At 52.1% G+C, this 14,128-nt stretch overlaps 1 protein-coding gene across 7 annotated transcripts in view; it reads left to right on the top strand.

Moving 5' to 3' along the window:
• MTCL2 (microtubule crosslinking factor 2) overlaps positions 1 to 14,128 on the top strand; it is an 86,739-nt gene that overhangs the window by 48,235 nt on the left and 24,376 nt on the right. For 5 of the 7 annotated variants that reach the window (XR_011430992.1, XM_023626511.2, XM_023626510.2 and 2 more), the window contains exons 9-14: positions 3,266 to 3,370; positions 4,338 to 4,505; positions 6,082 to 6,333; positions 7,645 to 7,716; positions 8,961 to 9,031; positions 10,436 to 11,780. Coding sequence is in view for 6 of the 7 variants with exons in the window: in XM_023626511.2 (XP_023482279.1) it covers positions 3,266 to 3,370; positions 4,338 to 4,505; positions 6,082 to 6,333; positions 7,645 to 7,716; positions 8,961 to 9,031; positions 10,436 to 11,780 (2,013 nt within the window). In the remaining variant the exon portion in view is untranslated. Of the gene's footprint in view, positions 1 to 3,265; positions 3,371 to 4,337; positions 4,506 to 6,081; positions 6,334 to 7,644; positions 7,717 to 8,960; positions 9,032 to 10,435; positions 11,781 to 12,064; positions 13,783 to 14,128 lie in introns of those variants that run through there. The other 2 variants (XM_070247686.1, XM_023626515.2) reach the window with 2 other exon arrangements.

Raw genomic sequence — 14,128 nt, 5'->3', positions numbered from 1 at the left:
CTACTCTCTGCTTCTATGAGTTTGACTCTTTTAGATTCTACATATAAGTGAGATCTTGAAGTATTTATCTTTCTGTGTCTGGCTTATTTCACTGAGCATAGTGTCCTCCAGGTTCATCCATGTTGTCACAAATGACAGGATTTCCTTCTTTTTTAAGACTGAATAATATTCCATTGCATGTGTATATCACATTTTCTTTATCCATTCATTTGTAGACAGACACTTAGGTTGTTTGCATATCTTGGCTACTGTGAATAATGCCGCAGTGAACACGAGGGAGTGCAAATAGTGCTTTGAGATTCCGATTTCATTTCCTTTGGATATATAACCAGAAGCGGGATTGCTGGATCATGGCAGTTCTATTTTAAATTTTTTGGGAAACCACTATACTGTTTTTCCATAGCCGAAGCCCAGTTTTGTCAGCTAGGGAAGATGCTCCCCGCACGCCCCAAAATGAATTGCCTGTAGGCCACCTTGCCTTTATTTTAAGTCAGTTTGTTTCAGGCAAGCTCTCCATATTTGGTGAAAATCTTTCTAGCCATTTCCATGTACTGGAGTAACAGAGAAAGAGAAACTTACTTTAGAAAAAAAATAAGATGTAAGGATAGAAAATTAAATAATATATGTACCTATAATTAGTAAAAATATACATCTTTACTGAAATAGACACAATTAATAAGATATAAAGATAACCACATACATTGTAAAAATAGATATATACATGTATGTGCAGTCAGGTGGCACATAACGATGGTTCAGTCAAAGATGGACTGCAGACCGCGGTGGTCCCATAAGGTTAGTGCCATACAGCCTGGGTGTGTGGTAGGCTATGCCGTCTAAGTTTGTGTCAGTGCACTCTGTGCTGTTCACACAATCACAAAATCGCCTAATGACACATTTCTCAGACTGTATCCTTGTCATTAAGCAACGTGTGACTGTATGTAATATGATATAAAGTGCATGTGTATGGAAATACATATAAATACCTAATAAAAGATACATAACTATATAAATAATAAACGATGTACATTCATACTTTTAAAGAATATGCGTGTCCACACACGCAGAATTAAAACTCTGTTGAAGGATAACCGTCATCTGTTGAGTATTTACAGTGTTCTGGGCACTGTCTTAAATGCTTTACGTGGATTATTGCATTTCGCTTGTACAAATACCCTCTGATGTGGAGACAGTTGTTATCCCCACTCTACTACAGATAAAGATCTTTGATTCCTTGTCCTCAATTCTGAAACCCAGAAGCTCTGACTGAAAGCTTCTTTTGTGTCTAACTCAGTTGGAAAAAATTGTTCTGACATTCATTTGGCAGCAAAACCTTTATTTATCCCATTTTACGTTAATGTTCATATGTTTGTAGGGGAAATATTGGTGTTCTTGAGCATGGGGTGTTATGCCGGACTCGGCTGGGGCTGTTATGCAATATACGGTGTAGGTACCGTATTATCTTTCTAAATCCTGATTAGTTCTGAATTCCAAGCACTCCTCACCCCAAGAATGTCAGAGAAAGAATCGTGCACCTGCGTATGTAGATAATCAAAAGTCTGTATGTTTAGATACTTATGACCAGGGATGGAAATCGGGGTGCTTATTCATGTGGACCCTGCTCCCCCCACATGCTTCCCAGCTTCAGCGCCTGCCCTGACCCCCGAAACCCTTCGTCATTTGGTTTCTAGGACACCGCACTCTCTTGGTTTTCCGTCCACCTCACTGGTTGCTCCTTCTCGGTCTCCTTGGCTGGACCTTCCTTTTCTCCCTGTCCTGAACTCTTAACGGCACAGTCAGCCCTCGGACCATGCTGCTGCTTTACCTACACTTACTCCCTCGGGGAGCTCAGCCAGGCTCCTGGTTTAAATGGCCTTTCTTGCACACTGGTAACCTGTCCAGAATCTGCAGAAGCTGACGCAGCCGCACTGCCCACCTCCCCACCTGAGCCATCCTCACCTCCTGCCTGGATTCTCACCATCCCCTCCTAACTGGTCTCCCTGCCTCGGTCCTTGCACCCGCCCACCAAGCATCTTGTATTCCAAAGGGTACAGGGAGGTGCCAGGCAGCATGTTCTTCAGGTGGCTGGTGCCCCCTAGAGTTGTGCGATATGGAGCTCTGTTGCTATCCTATAACGTAACTCAGCCCAGCAGCTAGAGTGATCTTTTGAAACCAAAAGTCAGGTCGGTGTCACTCCTCGGCTCACAATCTGCCCTGGCTCCCATTTCCCCCAGAGTAGAAGCCAAAGTCCCTACAATGGCCTGGTCAACCAGCCTTGTTCCCCAGGCCTCCCTCACTTCCTCCCTGGCTCTCTTGCAGTTCCTCTAATGGATGTGTTCCTACCTCAGGGCCTTTGCACTTGCTGTGCCCTTTCCTGGAATTCTCGTCCTGCAAGTTGTCACATGGCTTATTCTCTTACCTCCTTTAGAATTTTGCCCAAATATCACCTTCTCTCCAAGGCCCTCCTTGACCACCTATGCACAGCACATCCTAGCTCCTTCCCCTGCTCTCTTTTTCTCCATAGCACTGATCACTATGTGACATTCCATATATTTAATGACATTTCATACGTTTCACTTATTATTTGTTTATTTTCCTGCTACTGGAATGGAAGCTAAAGGGGGCCAGGGTTTTGTCTGTCTTGCTCACTGATGTATCCCCAGCTCCGAACACAGGACCTGGCGCACGGTAGGTGTTCAGTAAATATTTGTTGAATGAATGAATGAATGATAAATGAACACCAGTCAGGGGGTGGCTTCATTCCCATCCTGAGTTCGTATGCTGGTCTCCTTGGCTGGCCCTGGACTCTTGTCTAGAATCCATCAGCAACTAATTCTCTCTCCCAGGAAGTCTCTCGTCTGTCCACCCGAACCTTTGGTTGCCCTTATCTGTAATTATGGGGTGCCCGTGGCCCTTTTATTCCAACTACAGTGCCTACCTTGACCCCACCTGGCAACACGGTTATTTCTGAGTAGCTCTCAGGGATGTCTCATGGTCCTTGGGGCAGAAGAGATGGTGTGGGAGGCCAGAAGGGCCTGACTCTCCAGCTGTGCTCTTGGGCCTAAACGATGCCAGGAGTCAAAGTGAAAGTTTGAGCTGGGGTGCCTGTGGTTCATCCTGTGCCATAAACCCCCGTCTTTCTTCCTGCCTGGCTGTGCAGTCCCCTTTCTATCTGGGCCACTAGCCTGAGTCCCCTCCCTCTGAGGGTCAGACCCCAGGCAGGACACCGTCCGACCCCCTATTGAGTGTGGTTTTTTAAAAATAGGTGAATAGCATGAAAGAGCTGTACCTGCTAATGGAGGAAGAGGAGTTAAATGCCCAGCATTCTGATAATAAGACCTGCACGGGGGACAGCTGGACCCAAAACACGGTGCGTTCTCAGCCCATTCCCAGTCCTCTCCTGTTTGTTCCTTTGTTTAGTGATCACTTGCTGCCGCCTTCTCTGACCCGTCTTGCACTGGGCACTGGAGCTGCAGAGGGTTATTGCCTGGTCACTGGCCCCAGATGCTCAGTGCTGTGGGGTTCGTAAGTCATCTCAGGGCAATGACAGAGGGCCAGGTGATGGACTGTGGGGTCACAGGCAAGACAGCAGTTAATTCTGTTCGGAATGCAGGGGCCAGTATCACAGAGAAGGGGTCATAGCTGATGGGCTTTGAAGGACGCATAGGAGCTTGGCTAATGGAGAATGAGGAAAAAGGCCATTCTGGCCCAAGGGAACCATGTGTGCAGAGGTGTGGCAAGGTATTCTGGGATTGGCTGCAGCTTGAGGTGCATAGTGAGGGTAAGGACGTCAGGCTGGGGTCGTATGAAGAGGGACGTGAGCCTTGTGGTCTGGAGTCAGGAACCCTCAAATCAGCCGTGGGATAGAGAGAGCAGTGGGGTCAGGCTCGCAGGGTCACACACAGAGAGCTTGGCTATGGGTGGGAAAGGTCAAGGGCCACGGAGAGAAAATCGAGACTGACTCAGGAGGTCAGGGAGGGTCCACAGTTTGGACTTCCCGTCTGCCATGGAGGGTCAGAGACGCAGGTCTGGGGCAAGGATACAGACTCGGGGCCTAGGCCCTGCAGAGCTTTGAAGGAGCCGGGGCCCAGCTCAGACTGAGGCTGAGTAATTATCACTGTCACCGCGGGGGTTTTTGTTTATGTGAGGCTGGGGCGCATGTCAGCAAAGGAGGTGGCCAGGCCTGGGCTTGTCATGCCCATTTTGTGGGTGAGATGACCCCGGAGAGGTCGTGCGACTTGCCTGAGGCCTAGCAGAGTCCTGGGCAGGATGCTGGGTGAGGGCTCCCCTCCCCGGCCTCCTAAAGCTCCTGACCCAGGCCTTGCCCCCGTCTGCAGCCCAACGAGTACATCAAGACACTGGCCGACATGAAGGTGACGCTGAAGGAGCTATGCTGGCTGCTCCGGGATGAACGCCGTGGTCTGACCGAGCTTCAGCAACAGTTTGCCAAGGCCAAGGCCACCTGGGAGACAGAGCGGGCAGAGCTCAAGAGCCATACCACCCAGGTGAGTCTCCCATCTGTCAGAGACATCTCCCCCCTTGTTCGCCTCTCAGCCAAGCCATCAGCTGTTGGGTCTGGGAGCAGGATGCTCAAGCCATGCTTCTGGAAGCATAGGAACCCATTCACCTGAACTTGTGGCCCAGAGTGAGCAAGAGACTTGCCTAGAGTCACACAGCAAGGAACCAGAAATAGTGGGGACCAGGAGTCACTGGGCCAGGGAAGGAAGGTGAGGGCCTGACAAAGGGGCTCGGGGGCATCACAGGCACCTGTGCCACACCGTGGGCCCACAGGTGAGGCCAGACGCTTAGATTCCTGTCTGTACCTGCTGACCTACTTCCCCTGCATGTGCAGACTCCCGCTGCCTGCATGTGCAGACTCCCGCTGCCTGCAGTCCTCATTCACTCCCTCCTCTCCTCTTAAGGATCCCTAACCCCCTGCTATCTGAGCCCCTCCCCGCAACCCAGCATGACCAAAGGAGCCTTAACCAAGAGCCCTGGGTATTAGGCCTCTGCTGTGTGCCTAGAGGCAGGTTGCTGCCCCCCTCTGGTCTGAAAAGTGAGAGGGTGGGCTTCCTGCCACTCACAAGAATGCTGTGACCACCCCACCCCTACCCCTCGCCACGACTCTGGGTCCCAGCTTCCTCCAGCCTGCCCCTGCTGCAGGCTTCCTTCCTGGGCATCACAGCCCCTTGGACGTGGGTACCCTGATGACCTCTACTGGACAGGTGACAGAACAGGCATAGAGGAGTTAAGTTTCTTTTCCAAGGTCACCCAGCTGGTAAGTGACAGACCTGACCTTCGCTCCCCAAACCTCTGCCCCTCTCAGCTCCCTGACTGTGGTCTCACCTTCTTCCAATGCTCACAGACTTCGGCTTCCCAGTGCCACCATTCTTTCTTCCTAACCCTCCCTGCAGACCCCACAGCTCCTGCCCCATCCACGCACTTCACAGTGTCCACGGCTCCTGCCGCCCCCCCACAGCCAGCCGTTCCAGGCGCCCCTCCCCACTGGGAACCTGAGTGGCCCCATGAGGGTTAACATCCCAGACCGCAGCCTGGGGGTGTGGGGTGCATTCCTTCTTGAGGTCGCATGCTTACCTCCTGCCACCCCAACGTTTGGGGCCGGGAAAGCCATCACACTGGAGTGACTCCTACACACATTCATTCCGTGACCGCGTGTGCATGTCCCCTGCTAACTGTAAACTGTACCGCTGCTTAGAGTTGAAGAAGTTTCCTGAGAAGCAAGAATGAGGAACCTCCGCCGTTTCGTAGCTATGTAAACTGGGACAAATAACTTAACCTCTTCCTCCCCTGTAAGATAGTGAAAATGGTAGTTATCTTGCTGAGTTTTCGTGAGAATACTGAGATAATGCCTGAAAAGCCCTTCGGTGTGTAGAAAGAACTTCACATGAGCCTTGCTTGTGAGGAGGGGTTCGTTCTGACTGGGGAGGTCAGAGAAGTCTTCCTGGGAGAGGGCTCCTCCCAGGAGAGCTCTCTCCCCCTGTCCCCTGCTGGTGCCCGAGAAGGAAGGATGGAGGAAGGGCCTCCTGGCGCCAGCCACCCAGTTTGCTTTTCCTTCTGCAGGTGGAGCTGAAGGCTGGGAAGGGGGCTGGGGAGCGGGCGGGCCCCGACTGGAAGGCAGCCCTGCAGAGGGAGCGTGAGGAGCAGCAGCACCTCCTGGCTGAGTCCTACAGCGCTGTCATGGAGCTGACACGGCAGCTGCAGATCAGCGAGCGCAACTGGAGCCAGGAGAAGCTGCAGCTGGTGGAGCGGCTGCAGGGTGAGAAGCAGCAGGTGGAGCAGCAGGTGAAGGAGCTGCAGAACCGCCTGAGCCAGGTGAGGCCTGTCCCAGCCTAAATTGGCTTGAGCCACAAAGGGGGGGGGGGGTCACTGTAGGAAATGTTCAGGGGTAGGGTATCTTTCAGGTATAGCTGGATCTAGGTGCTCAGAGAATGCATTAGGGACTGGGTCTATCTCTTTGCCAGTCTCTCAGGCTGCTTTCCTCTGTGCTTTATTCTTAAGCAAGCTGTCCTCAAATATGGCCACTGTTAGTTTTGTGCTCATATCCTTACAGCTTAGCAATTACAATGGAATTTTTCCTTTCCTTCCAACAAGGCTCTGATTGGCCAGGTGTGAGTCATGTGCCTACCCCTAGCACCTACCAAAACCCGGGAACCAAAACAGAAGAACCAAGGGTGGTTCCCCATGGGAAAATTGGAGTCCTCAGACCAAAAGAGGGGGGATAGGAAAAATAATCATTGACTGTTGCACCTCACGACAGTTTACGACATGCACCCAGCTGCCACTTACCAGGCCACTATGTACCACTCTTTATATCGACTTTTTCCTTTGTTTTACTTTTTTTTTTTGAGGAAGATTAGCCCTGAGCTAACATCTGCTGCCAATCCTCCTCCTTTTGCTGAGGAAGACTGGCCACGAGCTAACATTCGTGCTCATCTTCCTTACTTTATATGTGGGACACCTACCACAGCATGGCGTGCCAAGCGGTGCCATGTCCGCTCCCGGGATCCGAACCAGCCAACCCTGGGCCGCCGAAGCGGAACGTGTGCACTTAACCACTGTGCCACTGGGCTGGCCCCAGTTTTACTTTTTATTTTAATTATATAGATCAGGACTTCTTTTTTATATAGGACCCAAATATTGCAAAAGCATGCTCCAATCCACTTCCTCCCTTTCTTGCTATTTAAATTTATATTCCCAGAGATTTTTTACATCATTAATTGAATCGTAATGTTCGTGCCTCTGTCGTAGAGGGCTTGTTCACGACAGAGCGTAGAGGCGGGTCTCATGCAGTTGAACGGCTGGTGAGCTTTCTGAGTGTGGAGACGCCCCTCGATGTGATTCAGGTGCTGCTTAGCGGATCTAGCCGTTTCAGGAACTGCAGCGTGCGTTCACACAGCGATAACTGTGACTGTGATAGAATGATGTCTGTAAGGATGTCTGGAGGAGCTGCTTTCATGGTCCTTTTCCAAATCCACCTTGGTGGTGGCTCAGAGCTGCTGCCCGCGGGGAAGGATCTGGGTCCCCTTGGCTGCAGAGCGGAGCGGGGGGAGTGGCCCTGCACAGAGTGGGGCCCTGCTCACCAGCCTTGCCCGCCACTCACCCGCCCTCTTTACCCTTGCCCAGCTGCAGAAGGCTGCTGACCCCTGGGTCCTGAAGCACTCGGACCTGGAGAAGCAGGACAGTAGCTGGAAAGAGGTGAGTGGGGTGGCAGGCTGCCCGTGTGCTCTTGGCTCCCAGCTACACTGAAAGTCCCTCACTTGCGGGGGATGTGACAGGGAGCATGCTAACCCCCACCCACAGGTCATACCCTCGCACCTTGGGCTCCTCAACCCAAGGGTTTCTACCCCTTGGTTCCACCTGTGGTTTGGGACTTGTGGAGGGCCCTCTGTCAGCGCCATCCTTCCATGCCTGGGAGAAAGGCTGGTGTCTCTCTGTGTATTCTTGGCCAGGCCCCTTGCCCTCTCTTGGTTCCAGTTGTAGCCTTTCTGAAAAGGAGGGCCTCTAAATAGCTGTGTGACCTTGGGCAAATCACTCTCCCTCTCTGGGCCGCAGTTGCCTCAGTGGTAAAATGAGGGTCACATTCTCTGCCTTAGCCCAGCCCTGGTTGTGGAGATCAATTAGGTGAAGTTTGCTCCTAAGCCTCAGGTGCATTGTCCATATAGCAACATGCTGAGTAACTAAACAGTGAACACGCGGGACCTTTGCATGGTCTCAGGTGATCCCCATGACAGCCTGAGGAAGTGGTGTGTTAGGAGATTTGGTTGCAATCAACAAAAGCTGATTCTGGAAAAATGAGGCAGGAGAGGATTCTTTTTTTTTTTTTTTAGGAAGATTGGCCCTGAGCTAATATCTGTGCTCATCTTCCTCTATTTTATATGTGGGACGCCTGCCACAGCATGGCTTGACAAGCTGGGCATAGCTCTGCGCCTGGGATCCTAACCAGGGAACCGTGGGCGGTGGAAGCTGAGCCCGGGGACATAACTGCTGCGCCACTGGGCCAGCCCCAGGAGAGGATTTTATTAGGGGCACAAGGGGGCTGGTGCTGCAGGTTCAGATGACTGGTGTGGGTCCCAGGGGTCGTGCTCTGGAACCAGGGTGAGACAAGCGCAGAGCAGGGACCTGAGTCACTGTCAGCTGAACAGCAGCCACCACGGGTGCTTTGTTGCTGCCACCACATTCAGAGTAAGTTCTAAAGGGGCTCTCTCCTTGGGGTTCTCTCTCGGAGCTCCCATTGGCCAAGCCTGGATCACACGGAGAGGGGGTTAGATGCACTGTAGCCAGACACTGACCAACGTGCGTTCTAGATGGGCGCTGACATCGTTGCCGCTCTACAGAAGGAGACTCAGGGGTAGGGATTTGGGCAGCTCCCACACTAACTCCTCTCACCTTACCTCAGTGTGCTGGTGGCCAGAACTAACCCTGTCTCTTTTCCTTGACAGACACGCAGTGAGAAGATCCACGACAAGGAGGCTGTTTCTGAAGCTGAGCTTGGGGGAACCAGCTTAAAGAGGTGCTGGCATCCTCTCCTCCCTGCCTTCTCAGCCCTGAGCCCCTCTCCTGCCCCTCTCCACAGCCCCTGCCCTGCTCCGCCCTCCAGCCCCTGCTCCGCCCTGCAGGCCCACCCCGCCCCTCTGCCTCTCTTCTCTCCGGTGCCCCACGTGCCCACCTGAGCACCCCAGCAGAGTTCAGAGATCACTGAGATATGGTTTCCATAGAACCCAAGCCACCTAGGAGCCGGGAAGCTTGGGGCAATGGGAATTCCAGCCTGCGATTTTTTGTTTGTTTGATTCTGGGCATGGGAAATGGGGCTCCTGCATATCCTGGCTGGGAAAGAAACTCTTTAGCTCCTTTTGGGGTTCTTTCTTCCTGTCCCTGGAGTTAGGAACTCGAGCTGGACATCCATTCCTGGGATTAGTGAGCAGCATCCTTAGGGCTCAGCCCCATGCTGTGGCCAAGGAGACCTCCAGGGCTGTCAGGACCACGTCCCCACCATTAGGAAACCCATGAAAGGACTGAGGGCAGCAGCACCCTGTGGGGCCATGAGAGCAGCCAGAAGCCAGGCGGACCCCAGGGAAGGAGGACGGGCTGTGGAGTCAGAGTGTGGGTTTGAATTCCGGCTCTGCTGTTTCTAGCTCTACGGCCTCAGGCAATACTTCCCATCTGCACCTAGTGGGATAACAGGAGCTTCCTGCTAGAGTTATGGGAGGACCGAATGGTCTGCCATGTCAGATGCACTTACATATGCTGTGCACTTTCGGTCAGCAGGCAACACGTGGGCCAGGTCAGTGTCAGGGATTACTGGCGTCTTAGTTTGGGTTCCCCCAAAAACAAACCCTGAGACAAGAATCTGAGTACAAGTGGTTTATCTGGGAGGGGGTTTCAAGAAACACCTGGCAGTAAAGGGAAAGCAAAGAAGGGAGGCCAGGCAGCCAATAAAAGTTCAGGTTATATCTATAGATCAACCAAGTTATGTGTGGACTACTGGAGCTCAGTTTCACTGAGGAACTCTTGAGAGCAGAGTGCAACATGCAATGCAGACTTCTCCTGCCCAAGGAAGGGGAGGCTGGGTACCAAGCCCCCAAATCCCACCCATTGTTTGTCAAGGGCCGTGTCTAGGCATAAACTCAGTGATATTTCTAGCTTCCTCTGTGTGGAGGCCAGGTGTGCTCCTGCAGTCAGAAAAAAAGCCCTCAGGTGGAGAATGGCAGGTGCTCAGAGCGTGCGATGCTGGGTGTGTAGGTGTGAGCGCAGAGGGGATGTGGGGCAGGGCACTGACAGCATCTTCCACAAGGTGAGCAGGACGGTCATGGTCCCAGCCTTCCCGCAGCCCACAGACCGGGAGGAAGGCCCCAGTGCCTGCTTGGGTGTATGCTATCTTCCATTAACGCCACTCTTCCTCCTCCGCTCTTCCTAGGACCAAATCTGTTTCCTCCATGTCTGAGTTTGAAAGTTTGCTTGACTGTTCTCCCTACCTTGCCAGCGAAGGTGCCCGGGGCAAGAAGCTGCCCAACAACCCTGCCTTTGCTTTTGTGGGCACCCAGCCAGTGGACCCAGAGAAGGATGCCCAGGAACAGCTCTCACCACGGGACTGCAGCCACCTGGGTGCCCTGGCCTGCCAGGACCCCGCGGGGAGGCAGATGCAGCGCAGCTACACAGCTCCCGACAAGACGGGCATCCGTGTCTACTACAGCCCCCCGGTGGCCCGGCGCCTGGGCGTGCCCGTGGTCCATGACAGGGAGGGTAAGATCATCATCGAGCCTGGCTTCCTCTTCACCACAGCCAAGCCCAAAGAGTCAGCTGAGGCTGATGGGCTGGCCGAGAGCTCCTACAGCCGGTGGCTCTGCAACTTCTCACGGCAGCGCCTGGACGGGGGCTCAGGGGCCAGCCCTTCGGCGTCCGGGCCTGGCTTCCCAGCGGCCCTGCATGACTTTGAGATGTCAGGCAACATGAGCGACGACATGAAGGAGATCACCAACTGTGTGCGCCAGGCCATGCGCTCGGGCTCGCTGGAGAGAAAAGTGAAGAGCACGTCCAGCCAGACAGTGGGCCTGGCCAGTGTGGGCACACAGACCATCCGCACGGTCAGCGTGGGCCTGCAAACTGACCCGCCCCGCAGCAGCCTCCACAGTAAGAGCTGGTCGCCCCGCAGCTCCTCGCTTGTGTCTGTGCGCAGCAAGCAGATCTCCTCCTCCCTGGACAAGGTGCACTCACGCATCGAGCGCCCATGCTGCTCGCCCAAGTATGGCTCGCCAAAGCTCCAGAGGCGGTCCGTGTCCAAGCTGGACAGCGCCAAGGACCGCAGCCTGTGGAACCTGCACCAGGGCAAGCAGAACGGCTCGGCCTGGGCCCGCTCCACCACCACGCGGGATAGCCCCGTACTGAGGAACATCAATGACGGGCTGTCCAGCCTCTTCAGTGTGGTGGAGCACTCAGGGAGCACTGAGTCCGTCTGGAAACTGGGCATGTCCGAGGCCCGGGCCAAGCCCGAGCCTCCAAAGTACGGCATTGTGCAGGAGTTCTTCCGCAATGTGTGTGGCCGGGCACCAAGCCCTACCTCGACAGCAGGGGAGGAGAGCACCAAGAAGCCGGAACCTGTGTCCCCGGCCAGCTACCATCAGCCAGAGGGCATGGCCAGGGTCCTGAACAAGAAGGCAGCCAAGTCAGGCAGCAGCGAGGAGGCTAGACTCTCCGTGCTCCCCCAGGTGGGGAAGGATGGTGTCCCCCGGGATGGAGACGGAGCCACGGTCCTTCCCAACGAGGTAGGTGTGTGGGGTCTGCCCTTTTCCTTGGGAGCTGGCGTTGGCTTATAAAGTACAAGCTCTTTTGGTTTTCACACTCAGGGAATATGATCGTGTGTTTCAAAAAGTTCTTGTGCTAGTCTGGGATGGGGGTTGGAAGGCCCCAGACCTGGAACAACAGACCATAGTCTGATTACCAAGAGACTAGTAAGCATGGCTTACCTAGCTGCTTTGCTACCACACACCAGAGATTGCCAGCATCCCCTCCAGTGACAGGGTGTTCTCACTTCTTTCCTGCCACCCAGGGGTGTCCTGGAGCCGGCTCATTTGCTTTGTGAGCGCCAATCGTGTGCATCTCTGTGTTCACTGACGTCGTGTTGGGACCTTGAGATTGGCCACAGTGGGAGGATTTACATCCCGAAAATGGGCAAATGCTACAAATCAGGGCTTCTCCCCTTTCTCCTGGAAAACTGGTTATTAAACGTTTACCACCACACCCCTGCCCCGATCCCACCAAGACTCAATCCGAAATGCTCCCATTTTCTCTCAGAATCTTTTGCTGCACACCCCACTCCTGATATCTATTCCTGATTTGGTTAGGGATTACTTGCACGTTGGTAAAAGAATGCTTATAAGTTAGCTTCGCAGAAAGGGGAATAGCAGAGTATCTCATGGAACCCAAGGGCAGGGACCCAAAGGCCTCAGCAGCTTCTCTCTCTGTCTTGCTCTTCTCTCCTGAGATTCATTTTCTGTGATGTTCTCTTCCTTCCTCTCTCTCTGTTGCATTTGCTTATGGTTCAGGTGGGCTGTCCCAGCTCTGGTTTTTTAACATCTTCCAGTTCAAGCACCTAAGAGAGACTGACTCAAACCCCTCTGCCCCAGTTCCACATTTCTGGAAGAAGGCGACTCTGATTGGTCCAGCTTGAGTCCAGTGTACCCCCTTGGTCCAGTCAGCTATGGCCAGGATCACGTGGTCTGTGGTGCACTCAGTGAGGGCTGTGGGTGGGGACACAGAGAGGTGGCAGGGCTTTGATTGACCCAGTTGTATGTCATTGTACATTTAGGTGGTCTCTAGTTTTTCCCTATTATAAACAGTGCTGTTGTGAACATCTCGGTGCAAAAACATTTTTCCACATTTCAGATTATTTCCTTAGGTTTGAGTTGCAGAAATGGGATTATAGGATAAAAGAGTATAAACCTTTAAAGGTATTTGAAAAATGTTGCCAAATTTTTTTTCAAAAGAGTTTGTCCAATTTCTGCAGCCCCTCGTAGGGTGTGAATATGGCTCACTGAATTCTCACAAACTGAACACACCCATTGTGTTAGGATTCTCCAGAGAAACAGAACCAATAGGAACCTATATATATATATATGGGATTGGCTTATGTGATTGTGGAGGCTGACAAGTCCCGAGATCTGTAATTGGCAAGCTGGAGACCCAGGACAGCTGATGGTGTAGTTCCAGTCCAAAGGTTGGCAGGCTTGAGACTCAGGAAGAGCCAATGTTTCAGTCTGAAGGCAGGAAAAAAGCCAGTGTCCCAGCTTGAAGGCCATCAGGCAGGAAGAATTCTTTGTTTCAGGAAGAGTCAGCCTTTTTGTCTATTCAGGCCTTCAACTGATTGGAGGAGGCCCACCCACACTGGGGAGGACAACCTGCTTTGCTCAGGCTACCAATTCAAATGTTAATCTCATCCAGAAGCATCCTCACAGAAGCACCTAGGATGTTTGATCAAATATCTTGGCACCCTGTGGCCCAGTCAAGTTGACACATAAGATTAATCATTATACCCATGTAACCACACCTACATCAAGAAACAAAGGTAGAAATCTGGCAGTATTTTGAATGTTGGTTTTTAAGTTGACCCAAATATTTTTCAGTATTTAAAATGTCCATGCTACCCATTAACCAGTAGTTCTCCTAGGAATGTAGCCTATGGAAATATTCACAGAGGTGGGAAAACATACTTGTGTAAAGAAATGTATTGCATTATTAATAAAAATTGCTAATACTTATTGAGTACTTAATAGGTGCTATGCTAAATGCTTTACATACCATATCTGATTTGACCCTCGCAACAACTTTGAGAAGGGTAACACATCCCTCATCTTAAGAGAGGAGGAAATCAAGGCTCAGGGAGGTTAAGTAACTTATCCAAGGTCACACAGCTGGTAAGAGGCAGGGCTGGGATTTGAACCAAGCATTCTAGTTCTTCAGCAGCACTTTTAAACATTATCCCTGTGTGTTGGTAATAGTAAAAAATTAGGAACTACTTAAATACACATCAAAAATGAATTGGAGAAATAAGGTATTTCTGTTCAGTGGAATAATATACAGCTATTAAAAAGAACAAGATCTAGACAGACATAGT

The sequence above is a fragment of the Equus caballus genome, chromosome 22, assembly GCF_041296265.1.
Source record: "Equus caballus isolate H_3958 breed thoroughbred chromosome 22, TB-T2T, whole genome shotgun sequence".
NCBI classification, from domain to species: domain Eukaryota; kingdom Metazoa; phylum Chordata; class Mammalia; order Perissodactyla; family Equidae; genus Equus; species Equus caballus.
This window is presented reverse-complemented; position numbering and strand designations above follow the sequence as displayed.